Source organism: Eptesicus fuscus, chromosome 16, assembly GCF_027574615.1.
Source record: "Eptesicus fuscus isolate TK198812 chromosome 16, DD_ASM_mEF_20220401, whole genome shotgun sequence".
Taxonomy (NCBI): domain Eukaryota; kingdom Metazoa; phylum Chordata; class Mammalia; order Chiroptera; family Vespertilionidae; genus Eptesicus; species Eptesicus fuscus.
Genome location: NC_072488.1, coordinates 58,301,389 through 58,326,327, shown reverse-complemented (window position 1 = coordinate 58,326,327; position 24,939 = coordinate 58,301,389). Strand labels below are relative to the sequence as shown.

General features: G+C 44.6%; 1 protein-coding gene across 1 annotated transcript in view; it reads right to left on the bottom strand.

Moving 5' to 3' along the window:
- Positions 1-2,894: 2,894 nt before the first annotated feature.
- The window catches only part of STARD7 (StAR related lipid transfer domain containing 7), a 26,437-nt gene continuing 4,392 nt past the window's right edge, over positions 2,895-24,939 (bottom strand). Inside the window, exons 2-8 of the mRNA XM_008160584.3 lie at positions 11,062-11,270; positions 10,680-10,729; positions 9,779-9,889; positions 9,612-9,694; positions 8,770-8,869; positions 5,557-5,641; positions 2,895-4,811 (exon numbers count right to left, since the gene is read on the bottom strand). Coding sequence (XP_008158806.1) covers positions 4,627-4,811; positions 5,557-5,641; positions 8,770-8,869; positions 9,612-9,694; positions 9,779-9,889; positions 10,680-10,729; positions 11,062-11,270 — 823 coding nt within the window. The 3' untranslated portion in view covers positions 2,895-4,626. The remainder of the gene's footprint in view (positions 4,812-5,556; positions 5,642-8,769; positions 8,870-9,611; positions 9,695-9,778; positions 9,890-10,679; positions 10,730-11,061; positions 11,271-24,939) is intronic.

The window sequence follows — 24,939 nt, the reverse complement described above, 5'->3', positions numbered from 1 at the left end:
AGCAGTAGCATGGGTCTGGGAGGACATAATCCTAACTCATATACATACACACAGCAGAGTTTTTAAGATATGAAAAAATGCACTAACCATAAAAACATCTAAATATTACTACTTTCAAACATTTATCCTACCTTTTGGGGCATGGTTAGGCTCTTTAAAAGTAGATGATAAAGTTAGGTCATTTTGTAAGTTGTTTGAAAAAATTTTAAGTGTATTTGTGGAGCAAAATCAACCAGGAGGTTCTAAGAGCAACTGTGACAGTAAGTGGCCTGATTCTTTTAGAATGATGCTCTATCAAGTAATCACTGAAGTTAGTAGAAACAAGCATATTTTACATTAAGATCACTTCCATCCACGTGCTATAGTTTTTTTTAGACACTTTCAAGTTTATTCATTGGAAATCATAGTTGTTAGATTTTATGAAGATTATTTTCAGACTCCTGTCCTACCACACTAGGTAGAGACAGGTCATCTTGTAATAAACGTTTTTAGAAAATGAGACCTCAAGATGTCCCCAAGAATACTGCCCCATCCCTTTATATTAAGTGTTGTACACCCTGAAAGTTTCAGGAAAGAGATATTTATGCTTTGATCCTCCAAGAGGAGAAGTAGGGATTTAAAGTACATAAAATTTAACAAAGATAGATAAAAAGAAAGCCTATGATCCAGGTTCTGAAATAAGTCAATAGCCCTGGGAAGAAATTTGCATGGCAGCATTTATGAGAAACTAACCGGGCCATGCTGCTAGAAGTGTTTTGGAAAGGTCTAAGCCAGGTCTGTGTTAAGGCTCTGTCACTTCTTGTGACCTTGAGCAACAGAATGATTTCTCTGGTACCGTTTCCTCCCTATAAAACAGGATAGCTACCTACTCACAGCAATGTTGAAGCAGCATGTCCAGCATAGCGGGTGCTCAGTAAGCCAACAGCGTGACAAACTAACGAGAGCTTAGCTTATATCGGTAGTACCAGATCAAGGGAGGCTGCTGCCTCTTTTGGATCCTTTTGGCTGCATAAACATTCCACTTTGGACCCCAGCAATTCTGTGACTTGTCTTTGCAGGTGGGGCTCAGGCACAGCTGAGGTGAACAACTCCTGCACTAAACTACTACCCAAAAGCACCTGTGAAGCTGATTCCACCTGAAGGACAGGCTGGGCTGCCTTAGCTACGTGGCTGCTATTGACTGAAGACACAAATGCAACACGGGACACTTAATTGGAGCCTGGATTTGGGGAGAGGTGCTAGGAAAGTCCTTTGGGGGCACAAGTGGGGAACTTTTAATATGGACTACATTATTAGATAGATTATGTATGCGAATGGTAGTGTGGTTACACAGACCATAATAAAAGAGCACACTCACATGTATAGGGGTGAAATATGGTGATGTTTACAACTTACTTTCAAATGGTGATGAAAAGTGTATCACTCTATATTTTGGCTACAATAACAAAACCCTATAAACAACAGAATTTCTCACAGTTCTAGTGGCTAAAAGTCCAGGATCGATGTGCTGGCCAATTCTGTTCCTGGAGAGAGCTGTCTCTCTGGTAAAGCTTGCCAATGGCCACCTCCTGTCCTCACATGGCGAGAAGGTAGAACAAGCAAGGGCACTAATCCTATCATGGGGGCCGTGCACTCTGACCTCATCTAATAATAATCACCTCCCAAAGACTCCACCTAGAATGCCATCACATGGGCCCCGGCACATGAATTTTACAGGGACACAGTTCTGTCCACAGCAGTATATGTAGAGAGAAAAGACACACACCACAGCAAGCTGTTAACTATCTGCAAAGGTGGGGGGAGGGGGGGGTCTACAAGGTTTATTACAGGGTAGGGCAAAAGTAGGTTTACAGTTGTGAGGACACAAAAGTTAATAAAGCTATTGTAATAATCATAACCTGCCTTTTTCCATTCAAACTATAAATGTACTTCTGCAACACCCTGTATTATTACTCTTTCAACTTGGAAGATTTTTGAAGCTGCTGGAGACATGACGCTTGAGAAAAGCTGAATCCCATGAACACAGTCTCCAAGAATGGCAGCATTTTTCCTGCCAATCCGAGGACATAAAGAACTTCTGGGAGCCAGAGCTGTCCGACCCGGGACATGTTGCTCTCAGCCAGAGCTCAGCTGCTGAGTATCAGCATTCAACTCAACCTGGAGAACCAGAGCAGGGACACGTGTAGGGGCCTCTGAAGTGGGGAGACCGGAATAGCCTTTTTGATATTACAGACACATGTGCACCTGCAAGCATACACTCCCTGACTTGTCTCTCCAGTCATCTTGGAGAAATCTGGGAGAAAAGAGTTAAGAGTCTGGGTGTGCATTTGTGTTGAGCTAGTGTTTCCCATGAGCAAAATCATACATCAATTCAAGTTTCACATTATGTTCCCAGTGTCTCTATCAGTTGCTTTGGAACAAATCTGCATTCTAGCATAATTGCCTGTGTGACACTACTTTCCACAGGCCACGTGGGTTTTGAGCTCACCACCCTCCCTCTCCAACAGGGCCCTGAATTCACCCCTCCACAATCTAGACCTGGGCTTGCTCAAGTCCCCTCCTCTCCTCATTCCCTCAAGTTTTTATCAGCAAAGCTCTATCACTGTTTCCTCCACGTTGACCCCTTCTTTAAAAACAAAGGACATGTGTTAGTAGATCAGCACAAAGTGGAAATGCTGGCTTGTTTCCAGCTGCCAACTGGTCACCTAGAAAGGGCTCAGTGTCTAGACCAAGTGGTTAGCTGAGCCAGCCACCACCAGGAAAGATCGCGACTACTTCCACATGCCAATTCTATGAGTAGAAACACTATTCTTCTCAAACTTTATAGTCAGGAAGAAATGATAAGCCCAATATGCAGGATTTCCCCACCACCATCTGTCCGAAAACAAACACTCTTTTATACCAATCTTTATGTATTTATTCACACATTTGAAAAAAATATCAGGAGTGAAATCATTATGATGACATAAGTAACTGTACAGACCTACTGCAATGCAATCAAATTCCCCAAAATCAGAACATGAGCAACACCCAGCTCCTTAACAGCTCTACCCTCACACTACTGCCCACATCCACCCACGCCTGGCAATCACAGGCGCTAAGTGTAGGCATAACCAGGGCCTCTTCCTGGACTGTCAGGTCCTAGGGATGAGAAGAGAGAACTGATCAGCTGGGGCTGTCTGGTGCATCTCTGCTTTGCCAAACTCAAAGAAGGCAAGACAGGAAACATCAGGCAGTTATTTCCTTGGCACAAAACTTCACAGGCAACAAAAAGGTTGAGGAGCTTAAGTTAGTCTCAGTTTTAGAAGCAAGTTAAAAAGGGGGGGGGGGAGAATCTGATCATTTTGATTATTTTTTAGGGGGGGGGGAGAATTTAAAACTTGATCCCTATTCTTCCAGCAGATGGCAGCATGACCATAAGCAGAATCAGCAAGGCCAAACTGATGCATCCCATATGACTGTGACTTCATCCAAACAGCATAGTTTGCTTTTATTTTAGCTCTGAAGAGAAGAGGAAAAACTTTCAGAGGAACAAGAGAGTCACATAAACCCATTACACTAGTGTTTGGGGCAAGATTTCATCTAATGGTTCACACAGCTTGTCTATAGCTCTGAGAGCTCCAGGGAGTGGCCCAACACCACTCCTCTGCCTTCAGCCTTCTGAGGTGGACAAGTCCTCAGCATCCAAACGTGAAGTGTGAAAAATAATGCCTAAATCAAAATGTTTTCTAGACAATGGACTAGAGAAATTCTATTCAACTCCCCAATCCCTACTTTTTGACAAAAAGATTAAAAAATATATATATGCTTCAAATTCAATTAAGTGAAACACTGAACTAATAAACTTTTAACATCAAAAAATATATATATTAATGTGGGATGTTTTGAGCATCTCCACTGATCCTATCAAAACAGTAATAATATAGGAAGCTACTGTCTGAAAGGATTCATTTCCCAGTGTTCTTGGTAAATGGGCCAAGGAAGGAGGGGCCAAGCCAAATTAACATAGTGTTTGAATATAGCCAGTCCAAAAGAAAAGGCTTTGGATAGCCAGTGGGTGGTATTTGGGAGGCGAAGAAATTTCCTGGTACAAACTTGATGTTCCTAAAGATAGAAGCAAGATGAGGACAAGGCACTTACACTGCCAAGCAACAGTTCACATCCATTCACCAATAGGATACCCCGTACCAAGGGACTCCCAATGACCCCTCAGAGAACCATCAACTGGCCACCTTCACCTTCCAGTTGCACCTTCAGACTAAAGGAAGTCCAAATGCGGCAGGACTGATGGTGGAAACTGGAATGTTGGCAGAGGAAACTATTCAGAGGAAGCAAAACAAGTTATCCTCTTCTGGCCTGAGGTGCCGTTTGTTCCAGATTAGCTCAATGGAATACTGAATTGCAAAATGCTTGGCCTGAGAATATGACGACGCCTCCATGGATGCCTCCTTCTTCTCTGTTTTGATAAAGTGAAAAGGCGGTTCTGAATGAAATCAGACACCAGCTATTGAATTCTCTTGCACTGGCGGTTATAGCAGACGCCTTCCAGTACATGTCCCCGTTCTGAATCAGTGAGGGAACAAGACAGGGCTAGCAGCAGCCTGTCCCTTCTTATCCCAAAGCCCTTCAAGCATACTCGATCCGGGCAGGGCCACAACTACTCTCGTTCTTCCGCTCAGAAGACGGGGTGGTGGCCTTGGCTTCACTACCCATTTCCACAGGCTTAGATGAGATATAGTCCTTTACTTTGATCTCCATGTTCTTGGCTTTCAGAGTGGCCATGTGCAGCTTCTCCAGGAAATCTGGCATGCCTATTGGGAGAGAGGGGAATGTGAATAGACTGACAAACCAGCAGTGGGCTCAAAATTCCTTCATGGCGGAGCCTATCCTTAATGTATAGGGAGTGAAAACAACTCATGACCTCTGAAATCCTTTGCAAAGGCATGTGAACCAGGCCACTTAAATCCTAAGTAGCTCTTTCAGGTGATACAGACATCACTTTTCAGTGGCACAGCCTATATATCTGCCTATTTTATTTCGATAAATATCCTCTGCATTCTTCCCCTGAGGTACAAGAAGATTCCAGAAGAAAATCACATCAGGGTGCTTTATAAGGCAAGACATTGAAAGGGAAAGGTGAAGGCACAGCCATGATGTGTAGCCTTTATTAGGACAGCTGCTGCCCCTTTCTCCAGGTGACTGTCCTACAACCACCACATTTTCTCTGCCAGTTTATGTCCCCAACATTATCCAAGAAGAAAAATTTTAAGTGCATTAATGCCCACAGTCCATATTTAAGGCTTCAAGCAAATGCTCTTCTTAAAACTCCCCTCTGAGCACAGTTCCTTTCTGGGGCTTCATAGTTCTCATCCCTCTAAACCCAGCTGGAGGATTCTACAGCTTTACAATATTCAAGCACAAGCTTGGAAGGACATTTACTTTCTGCAACAGGGCTCCAGTGACACAAGTACTAAGCTTGCTGCTGTCAATAAGAAGCTAGAGAAAAACAAAATGCTCAACACTGGTTCCAGACCCTGCACACAAGAGCCCACTCACCACTGGAAACCATCCAACTAACACAGTAGCGAGGAAACACAGTCTGGGGATTGTCACTGTACGTCAACAAGTAGTCAAAGCCATTCTGGAAAAGAAAAACAGCGAAGATGAAGGTACCTGAATTACCCACCACAGCCTCCATTATCCAGGCCCTCAGGATGACCATGACCTGAGTGTGGGTAAGAGTGCCATCTGTTTTACATTAAGCGGAGGAGTTAACTAACACTGAAGACCGCGAGGTTGGCATCCATGGGAGGCCTGCTTGCGAGGCTGGCCCTGGCTGGAGTCTGGGAACGTGGTCCCCAGAGTGTCCCCAGTCAACTGCTAAGGGTGACTCCCTGTGTGTCTATTAGTACAAACCAAGCAATTTATGTTGAGCACTTGCTTTCCTCCTGGGGTTCCGCAATTTTGTTATGTGCTGGAGAGAGGGTGCCTGTGACCACCCCCAATAAAAATATCAGGTGCTGCCCTGACCGGTTTGGCTCAGTGGATAGAGCGTCAGCCTGCGGACTGAAAGGTCCCAGGTTCGATTCCGGTCAAGGGCATGTACCTTGGTTGCGGGCACATCCCCAGTGGGGTGTGTGCAGGAGGCAGCTGATCGATGTTTCTCTCTCATTGATGTTTCTAACTCTCTGTCCCTCTCCCTTCCTCTCTGTGGAAAATCAATGAAATATATTTAAAAAAAAAATAGCAGGTGCCAAGTCTCTAATGGGTTCCCCTGGGCAGGAACATTACAACCATGTTGCTGCACTGTTGTTGCTGGCAGAAGAATGGGCTCTCTGTGACTCTCACACAGGAAGAGGGCATGGGAAGCATGCACGTGCCTTTAGTCTTCTGAGGTGGACTCTGCCTTTTCCCTATGGCCAGCTGTGCATTCTGAGATATCACTATGATGAACCTAGCTGTGAGTTCAACTTCATGCTGAGTCCCGTGAGTCCTTCTAGTGAATTTTCTAATGTGAGGGTGGTCTTGAGTACCCCAACACATACCCCCAATGGTTAAAGATCTTAACCTTTGCCAGAATGGTATTAACTCTACTACTGACAGCAAACATTTACATATTGCTTAACTACCTGTCAGGAACTGCTTCAATTCTTCACAACAATCCCAGAATGTAGGACCTATTAGCCCTAGCTTTACAAATGAGGAAACTCAGCTCAGAGAGGTTAAGTAACTTGGCCCAAGGTCACCCCCCATATACTCGAGAGCCAACATGAACCCAGGACTCTGACCATGGGGCCCATGTATCCACGTTTCCTGGGTCAGCCCTCTCATTGCCTGACAGTGTGAAGGATGAAGATTAAGAGACTTATAAGTGTCCTGATCTTAGGAAAGGGGGCCGAATCAATTATGCTCCACCCAAAGGGGTAAGAGGGAACTACTTTGTGCCTGCACTTTGTAGGGCAGATGGCCACACCTCCAGGTGGCAGACCTAGACTTTCTCTTGTGCCTTTATACCAAAGTCCATATCCTCTTCCCTGAGTGAATGGTTTATTCTTTTATTCATGTACTCAATATCATCTGAATGTCGGCTATATGTCTGGCATTGTGCTAGGCGCTATAGAGAAAAGAAAAATGTGCTAGTCCTTGTCCTTGGGAATTTCCAATTAGTAGGCTAACTGGGTACCTAAATGTATGCCATAACAGAGCCATAGATGAATACTATGGAAGTAAAGAGGAAGGAGAAGTAAGGCCCAGGCAATAGGAATGGGAACAGTACCCACCACAGAGGCCAGTTATAAAACTTAGGAGACACACATTTTTTCGATCATCACATTATTAATCTTGTTGGTATTACTAGTCTGAGGCTGGTTTGTGTGTTTTAGGTTAAAGTGAATGAGTATTACCTTGGGGTGGTGGTGAGAATTTAGTTTCAGCACAGGGAAAAAGGGTAGATATAAATGTAAATAACAACTATACAATCCTCGCCCTGGCCCGCGTGGCTAGATTGTTGGCTTGTGCTACCAAAGGGTCACAGGTTTGATCCCTGGCTCCAGTTGGGGCTTGTGCAGGAGGCAACCAGTCGATGGGTCTCTCTCACATTGATGTTTCTCTCTCTGTCTCTCCCCCTCCCTTCCACTCTCTCTAAAAATCAGTGGAAAAATATCCTTGAATGATTAACAAAATAAAACAAAAAATTCTTCTCTATAAATAGTTCTGAATTAAACACACAGATCTCCCAGTAAAAAGAGAGGCAAGCACCATATTGCCTGAGGTGAACCACAATTTCTATGTGGTCTTTAAAGTGGTATAAATAAAACAACTTGAGCCCTGGCCAGAGTGGCTCATCAGCTGGTTGGATCATCATCCCGTGCTCTGTAAGTTTATGGGTGACAACTTGATGAAAACAATAAAACCGTACTAAAGAATACAGTTCATACAGTTTTAAAAGGCAGCACAAAAATATAAAGTGAAATAGAACTAAAAACAGCAAACATTAGAATCAACATGTACATTCAACAAAAACGTTGGTAAAAACAAACAAAACACCCCACTAAGTTAAAGAACGCATTTTCAAAAAATGGCTACAGAATTTTAAGGAAGGCAGAGAGTCAGTCTAACCCAGTGATTTTCAACCAGTGTGCCACAAGAATTTTTAAAACATGCAACACCCGACTATTTAGTCAGGGGCACTGACCTCTTTTCCTTTGGACTGTAAATTAAAAAATGACAACAGCCCACACAACAATAGCTGTCTGGTGTGAATGATCAATTGTACCTATTTTTTTTGTCAGTTCAGCAAAAATTATAGTATTTTTTGGTGTGCCACAGAATTTAATTAGTTTAAATGTGCCATGAGATGAAAAGGTTAAGTATCGCTGGTCTAACCCTCTCATTTTACAGACAAGGAAACGGAAGTTGAGAAAGGTTATATATGATCTGCCAATTATGGTGAAATTTTAATGATTCCTAAAGAATGCTGCTAACCACAGGCTGAGTTAGGGGCTATCATCTTCTCTTGTCTCTCAGATAAATGGGACTTTGTCATAGGGGCGTCCTCTAGGTCTGTCAGCCTACAGCAGAGGTTCCCAAAGTGTGGTCCCCAGTCCAGTAGCATCAGCCTCATCTGGGCACTAATAAAAATGCAACTTCTCAGGCTCCAGTGGATTCCAAGAACCAATGCACCCAGGCCCTCTCCATTTCAGATAAAAGGCGTTCCTTGAGAAAATTCCAAAGCCACCACACATCACCTCTTGAAGGATGTAAACTCACCTCATCAAATGACTTGTGGGGACGGATAACCATTTGGGATTCATATGATTTGACCCTTACAAATTCTGGAGATTCTGGCACACTAGGGTGCTCCACAGCGCTGATAAGGAGAAAAATTAAGGAAACTGAGTAATAATGTCTACATACAAAATAGCACAGGAGCTAAAGTTATGAGAAAAATCTAAAAAGCTGACACTAATATGTAAAATACAACAGAGAAGCCCAGCCACAGTGGCTCAGTTGTTTGAGTGTCATCCCATACACCAAAAGGTTGCAGGTTTGATTCCCGGTCAGGGCACATACCTGGGTTGCGGGTTCAATCCCCACTTGGGGAGTGTACGGAAAGCAACCAATTGATGTTCTTCTCATATATCAATGTTTCTCTCTCTCTCCCTCTCTCTAAGCATGTCCTCTGGTGAGGATTAAATAAATAAATAAAATGAAACTCTCTCCTCCCTGCCTCTCCTCCACTCTCTCTAAAAATCAATGGAAAAAATATCCTCAGGTGAGGATTAACCAAAAAATAAATAAAAGACGAGTCACCAAGACAAATGAATACAAACTAACTTCTAAGACAAAGAGAGTTTACTTGGTAAATCCCAGTTCACTAGGCCTGGTGTTAAAGACAGAGCACTTCTTTTTTAAATCATCAATATTAAGAAACTGAAGAAACGATTAAATGAAAAGCATATATCCCTTTAAACTCATGTTCTAGGTGGGATGGGTGGGGCCTAGGCTTCACTTATATAAGGGCACGAGAACATGCAAACCCACTACAGACATATATGAGTAAAGGACACAGCTAACAGAACTCAGCAGGAATCCCAGGTAACCATACATACCGTGACACCAACACCATCACATTGTTGTCCTGATCCACGCTGTACCGCCGAACATACACATAATCCCGGGAGTACATTGGATACTAGAAAACAAAAAGGAGGAGCAGGATTATTGTTCTGCCTCATATGTAAGTGGTAAAAGTAAAACCAGAAGTAAAAATACTCACAGGAAAATGTGTTACCCAGTGAAGAACCTCAGAACCACTAATGACGTCCCTCTCAATCACTTCCAGCTTGATTACCAGGGCATCCCACTTTTTTCTGTACTCTGTATCCAGCTATGGAAAGAGAAAAGACCCAAGAGATTTAAAACAAAGCTGCAGAAGCCTTCCCCAGATGCTTGGGCCTCTGACCTAAGGACGTTCTTGTGAAATTGTGATCCAACCTAAAAGACAGCGCAGACAGCGCTACAGTGTGAAAGACATGGCTGGTTTACTACATATAAGTCTTAAAATCTCTTCTTGTCGGCCAATACCAGTACCTTGAAAGTGAATCTTAAGAAAAAGATAAACCAAAGAACAATGTAAGAAAAAAGAAAAATACTTTAGCAGGTACATACGTCTGAGAAAAATACAATAGATAGTGATACAAATGTGTAAGGGTAAAACAATTCTAGAAGTTTTAAACAGACAAAAAGTACAAAAGGATGAGCAGACACCTCTTACAAAGAAATGCAAGTAGCATATTTTTTTAAATTTCCAACATCACTAGTAACTAAGGAATTATAAAATAAGACACTATCATACACATCTAAACCAATAAAAATTCAATGTAAATTCACAAAGTTCAGTCCTGAAGAGAAATGTGTGCACTTGCATATTATAGTGGGTGCTATAATCATCAACTAGTTATTGAGGGGATAGAAGTGGTCCTGTCCCCACTAGACAAAGAAATTGTAAGTCAAATGTTTATCCCGATGCTATTCAATGTGAGATGAGGGGTACAGAGGTGGATGAAGGTATTGAAGCCACAATACATTTTCTGAGTCAGAGAAATTATTCATGTGGATGGTGGCTAAGTGAATTTTTAGGCTTAACGGCTCCAAATTAGGGAAGAAAAATTACTCACCTGAACATTGAAGAACTGCCGGGGTGTAACGTCTGTATAGGTTCCAAAAACTAGAATGATAAGAATCAGGGATGTTTACCACACTCTCATCACTCACCATATTCTTATCATTTTACTGTATTTCAATTATAGTACTGACAGATCTTAAAGGCAGATTCAGAAACTAGAAGTCATATTGGGGTGCCAAAGACACCCTACTGCATAATACAGTAGAGAAGACATTGGGAGACTCTTGTCATCTAGGAGAGGAAAAACAACGAACAGTAAACCATGGCAAATTCCCTGAGAAACAACCAGAACAGACAATTTAGAGTCTGAGGAACACAAGTTCTGAGCACCTGGGGTAACCATGAAACCGACAAGGCAGCCAAGCTGGGCTCACCTCTGTACTGGTAATGGTGGCTGCCTGTAATAGGACGACGCCACAGCTTGAAGTGTTTCTTATCCATCACCATTTCCCATGGTGCCTTTTTGCCCCCTGAATCTTCATTTCCTTCTGTTTGGGATTTTGGTTCTGGAGGGTGGCGCTCAACTCCAGGGCTCTGAAACACAGCTGACATTTCCTCCAACCGTTTCATCTCATCAATGGACCTGGAAAGGAGAAAAACAATAGTTATGTTGCAGGTGGTTGGAGTCAGCCCTGGGAAATAACATGTCCACACAAAGACTTGTAAAAGAATGGTGTGGGTTTAAAACAGTATAAAGTGGCCGAAACCGGTTTGGCTCAGTGGATAGAGCGTCGGCCTTCGGACTGAAGGGTCCCAGGTTCGATTCCGGTCAAGGGCATGTACCTAGGTTGCGGGCACATCCCCAGTAGGGGGTGTGCAAGAGGCAGCTGATCGATGTTTCTCTCTCATCGATGTTTCTAACTCTCTATCCCTCTCTCTTCCTCTCTGTAAAAAATCAATAAAATATATTTAAAAAAAAAACACAAAAAACAAACAAAAAAAAAACAGTATAAAGTGTGAATAAAAATGTGAGTTCTCGCCGAAACCGGTTTGGCTCAGTGGATAGAGCGTCGGCCTGCGGACTGGAAGGTCCCGGGTTCGATTCCGGTCAAGGGCATATACCTTGGTTGCGGGCACATCCCCAGTGCGGGTTGTGCAGGAGGCAGCTGGTCGATGTTTCTCTCTTATCGACGTTTCTAGCTCTCTATCCCTCTCCCTTCCTTCCTGTAAAAATCAATAAAATATATATAAAAAAAATAAAAAATGTGAGTTCTCTCTCTAAGCATGTCCTCCAGTGAGGATTAAAAAAATAAAATAAGACAGCCCTGGCTGGTGTGCTCAGTGGTTAAAGCATCGGCCTATGCACCAAAGGGTTGCAGGTTCGATTCTGACTCCAATATTCACTAACTAGCATATTGAATTACTGTCCCTATTTCTTAACCTGTAAAGTGGGGGTAACAATAGTGCCTATCTCAAAGTTGGTTGTAAAAATTAAATACACTTATATGTAAAGTGATTTGTACCTGGCACATAATTAGCCCACAAATGTTAACAATATATTAAGGTTTAGGACTGTCAAAGATCATTTAATACCCTTTGCCCTTTTTTATTGTTTTTTTTTTATTGGGTTCTTTATCTTCCTATTACGTTATGAGTATCCTACCTAATAATAGACAAATATGCAAATTGACTGCACCTTCGCTACGCCCAAGCCACGCCCACCAATCAGAACAAATATGCAAATTACCCCAACAAAGATGGCGGTTAATTTGCATATCAAGACAGAGTAGAAAGAAGCCAAGAGCTGCAGAAGGGAGCAAAACTGCAGAGAAGCAAGCAAGCTGGAGGGAGGAGAAGGGAGGAGCGGAGGCGGGGCCGGGGGAGAAGGGAGGAGCGGAGGCGGGGCCAGGGGAGAAGGGAGGAGCGGAGGCGGGGCCAGGGGAGAAGGGAGGAGCGGAGGCGGGGCCAGGGGAAAAGGGAGGAGAGCGGGCTGGCGGAGAAGGCAGGGCTGGGGGAAAAGGGAAGAGTGGAGGCGGGGCTGGGGGAGAAGGGAAAAGCAGGCGGGCTGGCAGAGAAGGCGGGCCGGGGTAGAAGGGAAGAGCGGAGGCGGGGCCAGGGAAGAAGGAAGGAGAGCGGGCTGGCGGAGAAGTTAGAAAAGCAGGGGGGCTGGTGGAGAACGCGGGGCGGGGGACAAGGAAGGAGAACAGACAGGGTGGGGTAGAGTGCAGCAGGAAACCCTATTGCAGGATTTTTCCTGCAACGGGAATGCTAGTTTATATATATTTCCTCTCCTCTTAAAAATTCATATACCATCCTTTTACAGTATACAATTTAGTGCTTTTTAGTATAGTCATAAGGTTGTGCAACCATCACCATTAATTCCAGAACATTTTCATCACACCTGAAAGAAATCTATACCCATCAACAGTCACTTCCCATTCCTGCCTCCCCACAGCTCCTGGCAACCACTACTACTCTATGGACTTGCCTATTCTGGACATTTCATATAAATGGTACCCTACACTATGATTGCATGTGTCTTTTTTTTTTTTTTTTTACATCTAACCTATTTTCAAGGTTCATTCATGGTTGTATTCTTTTATGACTAAACTAGTGGCCCAGTACACGAAATTTGTGCACACTAAAAGGGAATTAGAGGAAATATTTTAATATTGCTATTTGCCCTTTCTCTATAATATAAGTGTCAGAGATGAAAGAAAATTAGTAAGTGTATATGAAAATCTTCCTCCTGTCAGAGACTGGGGCACGCGGCAAGACCCCGAGTTAAGTCCACGCCCACCCACGTGCACCTTGAAATCATGCGAGACCCAGAACCACTGACCCCATCCCCATTGGGTGAGATTCAGACCCAGCCAGCCCCACGTCCGGCGGGCCGGGCAGAGGGCGCAGCCTCAGGTACCCTGGCACACCCTCAAGTCTCCAGCCCAGCACCAGAATATGGGGGTGGTGGTGGGGGGTGGCCTGAGATCCCCCGTCAACGGGGCCAGGAGCAAAGCCTCAGGTCCCCTGGCCCAGTGCTGGGGCGGAGGGTGTGGCCTCAGGTCCCCCAGCCCAGGGCGGGGGGCATGGCCTGAGGTTCACCATCAAGCCCAAGTGGGGTGGGTGGGGGGCGCAGCCTCAGGTCCCCCGCCCCAGCCCAGCGCCACACAGCCTCAGGTCCCTGCTGATTGTTCATTATGGCTCATTATGGGAACCCTAACTCCGCTATGGGCGCAGCCATCTTGTGTTACGGGAACCCTGCCTCCACTGTGACAGAGTGGGGATCAATTTGCATATTATCTCTTATTCATTCAACGGATGACAGACAGATTGTTTCCACCTTTTGGCTACTATAATATGGCTTTGAATATTTGTGTACGTTTTTGTGTAAATGTAGGTTTTTAGTACTCTTGTGTAGATTCCTAGGAATGGATTTGCTGGGTCATGTTTAACTCTATTTTTAACTTTCTGAGGAACTGCCAAATTATTTTTCAAAGCAGCTGCATCATTTTATATTCCCATCAACAATGTATGAGAGTTCCAAGTGCTTCACATCCTTGTCAACACTTGTCATTGTCCATCTTTTTTATTCCAGCAATCCTAGAGCATGTGAAATGGTATCTCATGTAGCCTTCAATTTGTATTTCCTTAATGACTAATGATGAGCATATTTTCATGTGCTTAATGGCCATCTGTGTCTCTTTGGAGAAATATCTATTGAAATATTTGCCTATTTTTAAATTGAATTATCTTTTTATTGCTGTATTACAAGAGTTCTTTATATATTCTGGATACTAATTCCTTACCAGATATATAACTTACAAGTATTTTATCTCATTCTGGGGGTTGTCTTTTCACTTTCTTGATAGTGACCTTTTATTCACAAAAGTTTAACTTTGATAAAGTCCAGTTAATTTACCATATTTTCCGGCGTATAAGACGACTTTTTAACCCAGGAAAATCTTCTCAAAAGTCAGGGGTCGTCTTATACGCCAGGTGTCATCTTATAGGGCGGGTATATCCCAAACTCTGTATTTTAACTGGAAAAGTTGGGGGTCGTCTTATACGCCCAGTCGTCTTATATGCTGGAAAATACGCTATTTTTCTCTCATTGTTTATGTTTTTGGAATTATATCACACCTTTGCCCAATCCATGGTCTTAAGGACTTATATATACCTATACTAGAGGCCCGGTGCATGAAATTTGTGCACGGGGGTGGGGGGGGTTGTCCCTCGGCCCAGCCTGCCTGCACCCTTTCCAATCTGGGACCCCCTCAAGGGATGTCCCACTGCCCGTTTAGGCCCAATCCTGGTAGGATCGGGCCTAAACGGGCAGTCGGACATTTCTCTCACAATCCAGGACTGCTGGCTCCCAACTGCTCACCTGCCTGCCTTCCTGATTGCCCCTAATCGCTTCTGCCTGCCAGCCTGATCACCCCCTAATCACTCCCCTGCCAGCCTGATTGCCCCTAACTGTCCTCTCCTGAAGGACTGGCCACCCCTAATTGCCCTCCTCTGCAGGCCTGGTCACCCCTAACTGCCCTCCCCTGCAGGCCTGGTCCCCCCCAACTGCCCTCCACTGCAGGCCTGGTCCCCCCCAACTGCCCTCCACTGCAGGCCTGGTCCCCCCCAACTGCCCTCCACTGCAGGCCTGGTCCCCCCCAACTGCTCTCCAATGCAAGCCTGGGTCCCCCCCAACTGCCCTTCCCTGCAGGCCCGGCCACCCCCAACTTCCCTCCTCTGCCGGCCTGGTCGCCCCTAACTGCCCTCCCCTGCAGGCTTGATCACCCCCAACTGCCCTCCCTTGCAGGCCTGGTCCCTCCCAACTGCCCTCCCCTGCTGGCCTGATTGCCCACAACTGCCCTCCCTTGCAGGCCTGGTCCCTCCCAACTGCCCTCCCCTGCTGGCCATCTGTGGCAGCCATCTTGTATCCATATGGGGGCAGGATCTTTGACCACATAGGGGCAGCTATGTTGTGTGTTGGACTGATGGTCAATCTGCATATCACTTTTATTAGATAGGATTTTCTTCTAATAGTTTTAGTTTATATTTAGGTCTTTGAGCACTGACTTAATTTTTGTGTATGATGTGAGGTAGGGGGTATAAATTCATTATTTTGCATGTGTATCTCCAGTTGTCTCAGTACCATCTGTTGAAGAATATTCTTTCCTCATTGAATTGTCTTGGTACCTCTGCTAAAAATTAATTCACCATAAATGTAAGGGCTTATTTCTAAATTCTCAATTTTTATTCCAAAAATTTTGGGTTGCAGGCTTGATCCTCAGTAGGGGGCATGCAGGAGGCAGCTGATCAATGATTCTCTCTCATCACTGACGTGGGCTTTTTTCATTGAACATATTTTCATTTATTGTTTTTTTCTTTATTGTTGAAAGTGTTACCGATGCCCCCTTTGTTTGTTGAGTCAATGGAGTTCCATTTTTTATTTTTTGAGGAAACTCCATACTGTTTTCCACAGTGGCTGCACACTGACCCCCTCTACCTCAACCCGCCTCTCCCAGGCCTTCACCACTGTGTCCATATATACATACTAGAGGCCCAGTGCACAAAATTCGTGCATTCGGGTTGCGGGGGGGACCCTCAGTCCGGCCTGCGCCCTCTCGCAGTCCGGTTGCCCTCAAGGGATGTCTGACTGATGGCTTAGACCCACTCCCCACAGGGAGCAGCATCCTCAGAGCTGCCATGGAGGTGGAAGATGCTCCTGCCACTGCTGCTGCGTTTGCCAGCCTGGCTTCTAGCTGAGCAGCGCTCCCTCTGTGGGAGCACACTGACCACCAGGGGGCAGCTCCTGTGTTTAGTGTCTGCCCCTGGTGGTAGTGCGCATCATAACAACCAGTTGTTCCACTGTTCAGTCGATTTGCATATTAGCCTTTGATTATATACTAGAGCCCTGGTGCATGAAATTCGTGCACAGGGTGTGTGTGTGTGTGTGTGTGTGTGTGTGTGTGTGTGTGTGTCCCTCAGCCCAGCCTGCACCCTCTCCAATCTGGGACCCCTCGAGGGATGTCAAACTGCCCGTTTAGGCCCGATTCCACACTGGGATCAGTTTAAACAGGCAGTTGGACATCCCTCTCACAATCCAGGACTGCTGGCTCCCAACTGCTTGCCTGTTTGCCTGCCTGCCTGCCTGCCTGATGGCCCCTAACCGCTTCTGCTTGCCAGCCTGATCACCCCCTAACCCAGGTGTCCTCAAACTACGGCCCGCGGGCCACATGCGGGTGTTTTTGCCATTTTGATTTTTTACTTCAAAATAAGATGTGTGCAGTGTGCATAGGAATTTGTTCATAGTTTTTTTTAAACTATAGTCCGGCCCTCCAACGGTCTGAGGGACAGTGAACTGGCCCCCTGTTTAAAAAGTTTGAGGACCCCTGCAACCACTCCCCTGCCAGCCTGATTGATGCCTAACTGCTCCCCTGCCAGCCTGGTGACCTCTAACTGCCCTCCCCTGCTGGCCCAGTAACCCCTAACTGCCCTCCCTTGCCAGCTTGGTTGCCCCTAACTGCCCTCCCCTGCCAACCTGGTCGCCCCCAACTGCCCTCCCCTGCCAGCCATCTTATGGTGGCCATCTTGTGTCCACATGGGGGCAGCCATCTTCAACCACATGGGGTGGCCATCTTGTGTATTGGGGTGATGGTCAATTTGCATATCACTCGTTTATTAGATAGGATGATACTTTCTCAAGTTACTCACTCCCCACCCACACTTTCCCTCTGAAATTCGTCAGTCTGTTCATTCCATGCTTCTATGTTTCTGGATATAGTTTGTTCAATAGTTTATTTTGTTCATTTGATTCCACATATGAGGTCATGTGATACTTATTTTTCTCTGACTGGCTTATTTTGGTCCAGGTCCATCCATGCTGTCTCAAAGGATAATAATCCTTTCTTTTTTACTGCTGCATAGTACTCCACTGTGTAAATGTACCAAAGCTTTTTTAGCCACTCATTTGCTGATGGGCACCTTGAGCTGTTTTCAAATCTAGTAACTATTGTAAATTGCACTGCTATGAACATGGGGAGGGGTACATATATTCTTTTTGATTGGTGTTTCTGGTTTCTTAGGATATATTCCTAGAAGTGGAATCAATGGGTCAAATGAGAGTTTTTGCATTCTCACCAGCAGGTACTAGAGTTCCCTTTTCTCCACATCCTCTCATCATTGATGTTTCTCTTTCCTCCTCTCCCTTCCTCTCTGAAATCACTAAAAATACTTATTAGTTTTTCCACAAAATAGCCTATGATTTTAACAGGAATTGTGTTGAATTTGGGTAGTACTGCCATCTTAACAATATTAAGTCTTCTAATTCATGAACATAGTATAGCTTTCCATTTATTTGTCTTTCAAAATGTCTTTCAATGATTTTTGTAGTTTTCACTATCATGCACTTTTGTTAAATTTATTCCTTAGAGTTTATTCTTTTTTATATTAATTATAAATGGAATTGTTTTAATTTTATTTTTGGATTGTTCATTGCTAGTATATAAAAATACCATTTTTAAATATTGATCATGTATGTGTTAGGGGCAGAAATAGAATATTGGGGACTAGCTATAATTATCCTCTCTAATAATGGACAAATATGCAAATTGACCATACCTCCGACACACCCACAGGCCACACCCACAAGCCACGCCCGTCATCCAATCAGAGCGAGTATGCAAATTAACCCAAACCAAGATAGCTACAGCCACAGAGAGCAAGGTTTCCTAGGTAACAGAGGAAGCCAAGCTTTCTGCCAGCCGTTGCAGACCTAAGCCTCCACTCAAGCTACAAAGTTTCAATTATAGAAGGTAAACAAATTCAAACAAATGGCGGCAGAATGGAGCTTGAGAGAGCAGGCCAGGGTTGCTGCCGGCAACAGGGGAAGCAAAGCTTTCCGAACACCCTGGCCGGGCCCATCCGCTTAAGGCAACAAAGTTTCAATTATAACCCCAACACAAATGGCTGCGGGCCTCGGAGGGAGCCTCAGGCTTGGCTCTGCTCCAGGCTACAAAGTTTCAATTGTAGAAGGAAAATAAATTCCAGATACCAGGGCCTCCGCTTGCGTTGCCAGGGGGCGTGGCCTGCCTGCAAACCACCACAGGCCCCTTGCTCAGGCCGCCCCACGCCCCAAGGAATCCCTACCTGATCCAGGATGCCCTTCAGGGCAAACCAGCTGACCCCCACCCCTGTACCAGGCCTCTATCCTATCTAATAAAAGAGTACTATGCAGATTGATCATCACTGCAACACACAATATAGCTGCCCCCATGTGGTCAAAGATCCTGCCCCCATGTGGACACAAGATGGCCACCACAAGATGGCCAGCAGGAGAGGGCAGTTGGGAGGCACCCGGCCTGCAAGGGAGGGCAGTTGAGAAGGACCAGGCCTGCAAGGGAGGGCAGTTGGAGGTGATCAACCCTGCAGGAGAGGGCAGTTAGGGGTAACCAGGCCGGCAGAGGAGGGAAGTTGGGGGCAAACAGGCTGGCAGCAGAGTGGTTAGGGGGTGATCAGGCTGGCAGGCAGAAGCAGTTAGGGGCAATCAGGAAGGCAGGCAGGCAAGCAGTAGGGAGCCAGCAGTCCTGGATTGTGAGAGGGATCCCAGCTTGGAGAGGGTACAGGCTGGGCTGAGGGACAACCCCCCTCCGTGCACGAATTTCGTGCACCGGGCCTCTAGTAAGAAATATTAGTCATGCTCTGTTTACCGTGATTGTTCTGTTCTGATTAGAGAAAGAACATTCTAACCTGCCTGGGAGTTGTATGCCCTGGGACATGGGAACTAACATCGGAATGCAGTCCATCCTCCTTTCCCAAGACTGCTTATCATTATAGAAAGACTAGAGTCCCGTGCACGAATTTCCCTAGCAGCTGCTGGCCAGGGCCTCTTTTCCCCGGCTGCTGGCCGGGGCCTTCCTTCGTTCTGAGCCAACCCCTGGTGGTGAGCACATGTCATAGTGAACGAGTAAACTCCCGGTCTCCTGGATGAACTCCTGAGGGGACACTTTGCATATTAGGCTTTTATGTATATACTAGAGGCCCAGTGCATGGGATTCATGCACTCATAGGGGACGTAGCCTGTGGGGCTCAGCCTGCTGTGGGAGTGCCGCTCATCCCTGTCAGCCCAGCGGCTGTGGACCCGCCCTCTGAGCAGCTGCTCCCTGATCTGGCATCTTCCATGGACCTGGTCACCTCTCCAGGGGACCCGGTCAGGGCCGGGCCCAGGGACAATAGCACTGAGAGGTGGCGGAGTAGGCCTCAGTCCTGCAGTGGCCATGAACCCACCTCCCAGCCTCCAGGTCAGCTCTGTGGGCGTCCAAAGGAAGCAGCAGGGAGTGAGGAGGAGGAGCCTGGGGCGAGGGGGCAATGATTGAAGCCCGGTTTCCTGCACATCAGCCCGGGGTTTGCAACGGGAGCAGCCGCTCATCCTGGCCAGCCAAGCGGCTCTCCCACTGTGGTAGTACACTGACCACCAGGGGGCAGCTCCTGGTCATCAGTGCGCGTCACAGAGACTAGTCAACCAGTCGTTCTGCCATTCAGTCACCGGGCTTTTATTATATAGGATAGATTTACAACCTAGGGGCTGAAACAATCTAGTCCTGAAGTCCCCCCTTCCCTGTCCCCACCCCTCAACCCCCAGCTCCTATATCCTGTAATCTGATCCTGGAGGCGCCCAGAGGCACCCGCCCACTGTGACCCTCCTCCCCCCAGCCAGCATTGTAATCTGTAACCATTATACCTTGCCTACTTTCCCATGCCTGTAATTCTTACTTTCCCATGTAATCTTTGCCCTTCTACCCAATAGAAGCAGCTGGCTAATGGGAGGGGTAGAGCAGATTTTTGTGGATGACCTGCTGCTCTCCCATACTGCCGGCATTATTGGAATAAACACTCATAGATGATTCAACCCTGTCTCTGCTTAATTGGCTCAAGTAGTGACAGGCAGCCTAGACCCATTCCATTGGTTGTCTGGTTACATATCCTGCAACCTTGGTGAACTCATTTATTAGCTCTAATAGGTTCCTGTGGATTCCTTAGGATTGTCTATAGGATGATCAGGTCAGCTTCAAATAAGAGATAGTATTACTACTTCTATTCCAATCTGGATGCCTTTTATTTCATTGTCTTGCCTGATTTCCCTGGCAAAAACGTGCAGTACAATGTTAAATAAAAGCTGTGAGAACACATTGTCTTGTTCCTGATCTTAGGGGGAGAGCTTTCAGTCTTTCACCATTCACTATGCAGTTAGCTAGCTGTGTTTTCCATAGATGCTCTTTATCAGCTTGAGGACGTTTCCTTCTTTTCTCTGTCAAATGTGTGTGTGTTTTTAACATGAAAGGTTGGATTTTGTCAAATTTTTTCCAGCATTTATTGAGATGATCATGTGGTTTTTGTCCTTTATTTTATTTTTTAATTTATTTTTTATTGTTGACAATATTACAGATGCCCTCTATTCTCCCTTAGTCTATTAACATAGTATATTAAATTGATTTTTAAATTTTTATTTATTTTTTCAACATATTTTTATTGATTTCAGAGAGGAAGGGAGAGGGCGAGAGAGATAGAAACATCAGTGATGAAAGAGAATCATTGATAGGCTGCCTCCTACAAACACCCCACTGGGGATTCAAGCCCGCAACCCAGGCATGTGCCCTGATTGGGAATCAAACTGTGAGCTCCTGGTTCATAGGTCGATACTCAACCACTGAGCAACACCAGCTGGGTTATTTATATATGATGAACTAACCTTGCTTTGCCTGGGTAAATCCCACTTGTTCATGTGTATAAAATCCTTTTTATATGCTGCTGGATTCATTTGTTACTATTTTGTACAAGCCTGCATAGAGCTTTAAAACATTCAAAACAATACTGTTACAGGACAGTGAAAAGCTAGGAAAATTCCATGGCACGTGGAATAGGGAAACTGAGACAGGAAAGTTTAACAAGGCCAAACAGTGTGGCATTTCGCAGCCAACTTGTAAATGTACAGCCCTTTATCTTCCCCAGCCAAGGACACTTGAGAGAAAATGGTTAAAAGCCTCCTTAAGAAGAGAATGCAGGAAAGGACAGGGGAAGGGGAAAGAAAAAAAAGGGCAGTTTTTTTGTCTCTATAACTCCCTAACAGGGAAGCCAGCAGTCTCAAGACGTGGTAAGATAAAATTGCCAGGTACTTCTCATGAATTCTGGGAAGGCCACAAGAAGGTAAAAGAAAGATCATGAGAATTAATCTATACCAAGATATTCAACAGAAGAATCTGAAACCTATAGACAGGAGGGTATATACAGAAAGCCTCAAACCCCCACCCAACTCACTCTTCAGATTATCTGAGAAGCCATGCACACGTTATGTTGGATGATAGATTTGCTTGCCATGCTTCTTTAGCAAATTTGTTTGCTTTAATTGTTTCAATAAATTGGGTTTATCACAATTCAATCAGGATCTCATTTAAATTCATTTGTACTAGAATCGAAGTAGGGACAAGCCCTCTCCCTCTGACTTAGGGCTGTCCAACAATACATTTTCTGGGGTTTGGGCTGCCTGTTTATCACACTATGTGACATTTTAAGACAGGCCAATAAGCCAGGACAAATGGAATAGAGAAACTGAGACAAAGCTGAACAAACTGACAGGGCAATTTACAGCAGATACAAGTCACCTCGCTAGAAATAACATCTAGGCCTCAGTTGTATTTCAGCTCCAGATCAAGAAAAGCAGCAAAACCAGTCGTGATGACTGACAACCCCCTGCCCTGACTCTGACCAACCAGTGCAGACCACGACTCTGAAGGAGCACGCCTAGAAAACATGAATATTCCGTTGCAACCCTCCCCTGAGACCTCCCTAAGATTCCCACCAGTGAGAAAGAAAGAAAGCCTCAAGACAAAGGAGCCAGTGTGTGCTCTCCCGTGGGGGAGCGCCTCCCCATTCCCTTTCTCCTCTTCTTTCCCCAAGGGCATGCATCTTCTGTGAGACTTGCAACCTAGGGAACAATGGGCAGTGGCAGCTTATTGCAGGCTAGACCCTTTAACCTGTTCCCAAGGTCCCCCTTCTCTCTGACTTCCCAGAGAGCTAGGGCAGCCCAGCCGAGGCTCTCCTGTTGCTTCTCCTATACTAAGCCCTCTCTTGTTTTACTATCCCCAGCTTTAATAAATGTTCCCCCACAGTCATCTGGACTCGTCTTGTAAAATTTTTCCTGCACAAAGTAAAGAACCCACACACTACAGGCTGGCCCCTAGGCAGACTAGCCAAGGGCCAGGTCCCCTTTCCAGTAACAATTATGCATATATAAAATACAACAGAATAGGTTTTATTTATAGTATTTTAATTCTTAAAAATAATTGTGTATGTAACATTCATGTTACTCTTTAAATCTTTTTATATATCTGGGAGCATTTCATAATTTTTAAAACATGGCTTGTATTTTCCCCTTAACCTTTAAATAGCAGACATGAAAGAAAAATGGTTGACTATGTCATTTACAACTCTTCTGTGATTCAAGACTAAAAAAGATACCAACTATTGATCATGCCCCCTTTTTTTCCCTCCTCTTCAACCTTCAAAAAAAACCCTCAAAAGTTCAAGATTAATTTCCAGGCAATTGACCATATACATTGACTACATTGACTTTCTACAGAAATATATCACATTATAATTAATTTATCTTTATATCTGCCTTCCTTACTAAACTATGAATTTCCCTGATGGCTCAGAATCAGTCATTTGCATATTTGTATCCCCAGCTCCTAACAAGTGCCTGGTAAGCATTAGATGCTCAACAAATGTTTACTGAAAAAATTGAACAAATAAATTAATCTGAAAGCAGGCCTCAGTAATTCAAATTCTTATTAAAGCCCTCTCTGCTTCCACCCATAAAGTGAGGACATTATTTCTTGAAAGTTTCTAAAATTCCAATTCTCTGAATTATAAACTTACAGTTAGATGAAAATATTTACACAGGGAAATTTGTTATGACTGCCTGAAATCTTTTTCCATTTGGGGAGCATCAAAGAATAGGTGGGATGCAAGCCCTTCTCTTTTAGAGCATAGCTCCTGATTTAAGTGAGGTTAGACAATCTGAGACGTCTGGTAGAGACTTTGAATCTTGAGGAAATGAGAAAGGCATGGGATCATTTGGAGATTATTCTCAGTGATCCTGAGGGAGATGAGAGTGCAGTAGTGCAACAGGTCTAGTGAAAACAAAATCAGCAACATTGCCCTAAGATTATTCCTATAGTTAGATGGTCTGGGCAGTTCTCTTGGTCAACCTGTTCTTTGGCATTCTTACCAATGTTTCGAATGACCTAATACCTTTCTGATTAATTCCTTTTTGTCTTAAGTTAACCAATATTGGTTCTTTGTTTGCAAACAAGAACCTTTTATTTATACTGATGTTCTGATAAAAGGTTTAACCTGTAGGGAGCAGCTATAGGGTTAAGCCTCGGACTGACCTGTTGGCAAAGCCACAAACAAGTCTCAGCTTAAAAATAATTAAGCTTGACCTTAAGAGCTCCCTAGATCCTTCCTAGGTAGCTAATGGGCTGTGGGAGGTGCAGCAAGTGCTGGCTAAACAAGTGAAACTCACAAGATCATTGTAACTATGGTGACCACTACCTTGTTTACCTCTGGCTATAAAATAAAGCCTCAGTTTGGGCTGGATCTCCCTCTGTGGCCTCAGGCAGGCATAGGAGATCCACCCAGCCCCAGCTTGTTCTCTTTGTCTTTTCTTTAATCCTTCACCACCCCCCCTCAGGCTCACCGAACCTTTGGGCCCGCACATTAACCATTTTAGAAAAGTTTTAATTTGAATTAAAAGTTGCAAAATAGGATTGACTGCTACCACTGCAACCAGGTATAGAAATAGGGAAGGAACTCTTAGAGTAGGCAATAAGATCTTGCAAAGGAAAAAAACATAACCACAGCTAGACTTGCTCAGAGAACAAGTCAGGCATCACCTGGCCACTTTTCAGGACTAATAAAGCATCCTTTAATTAAAATAAACAACACTCCCAAACGTCATTCTTATCACATTATAAAGACAAGCAGGAATATCTTATTAAAAGTACATCAGAGGTTCACTAAATTACACAGTAATAAGGTTTTGAGAAAATTAAACTACAGAACTATAAGCTTAATGGCCTCCTAAGACTCCAGGTGGCACAGAGCTCTGACCTATATAATTGAAGTGGCCTTTTATTAAAATTATGAGACTTAAGTTCCTACAGGGGACAAGAAATGGCCTGTGAATAAATAACATTTATTCTCTGAATAGCACAATATGAATGCTGGAGCAAGATTGCATCAGGAAAAGGTAAATGATT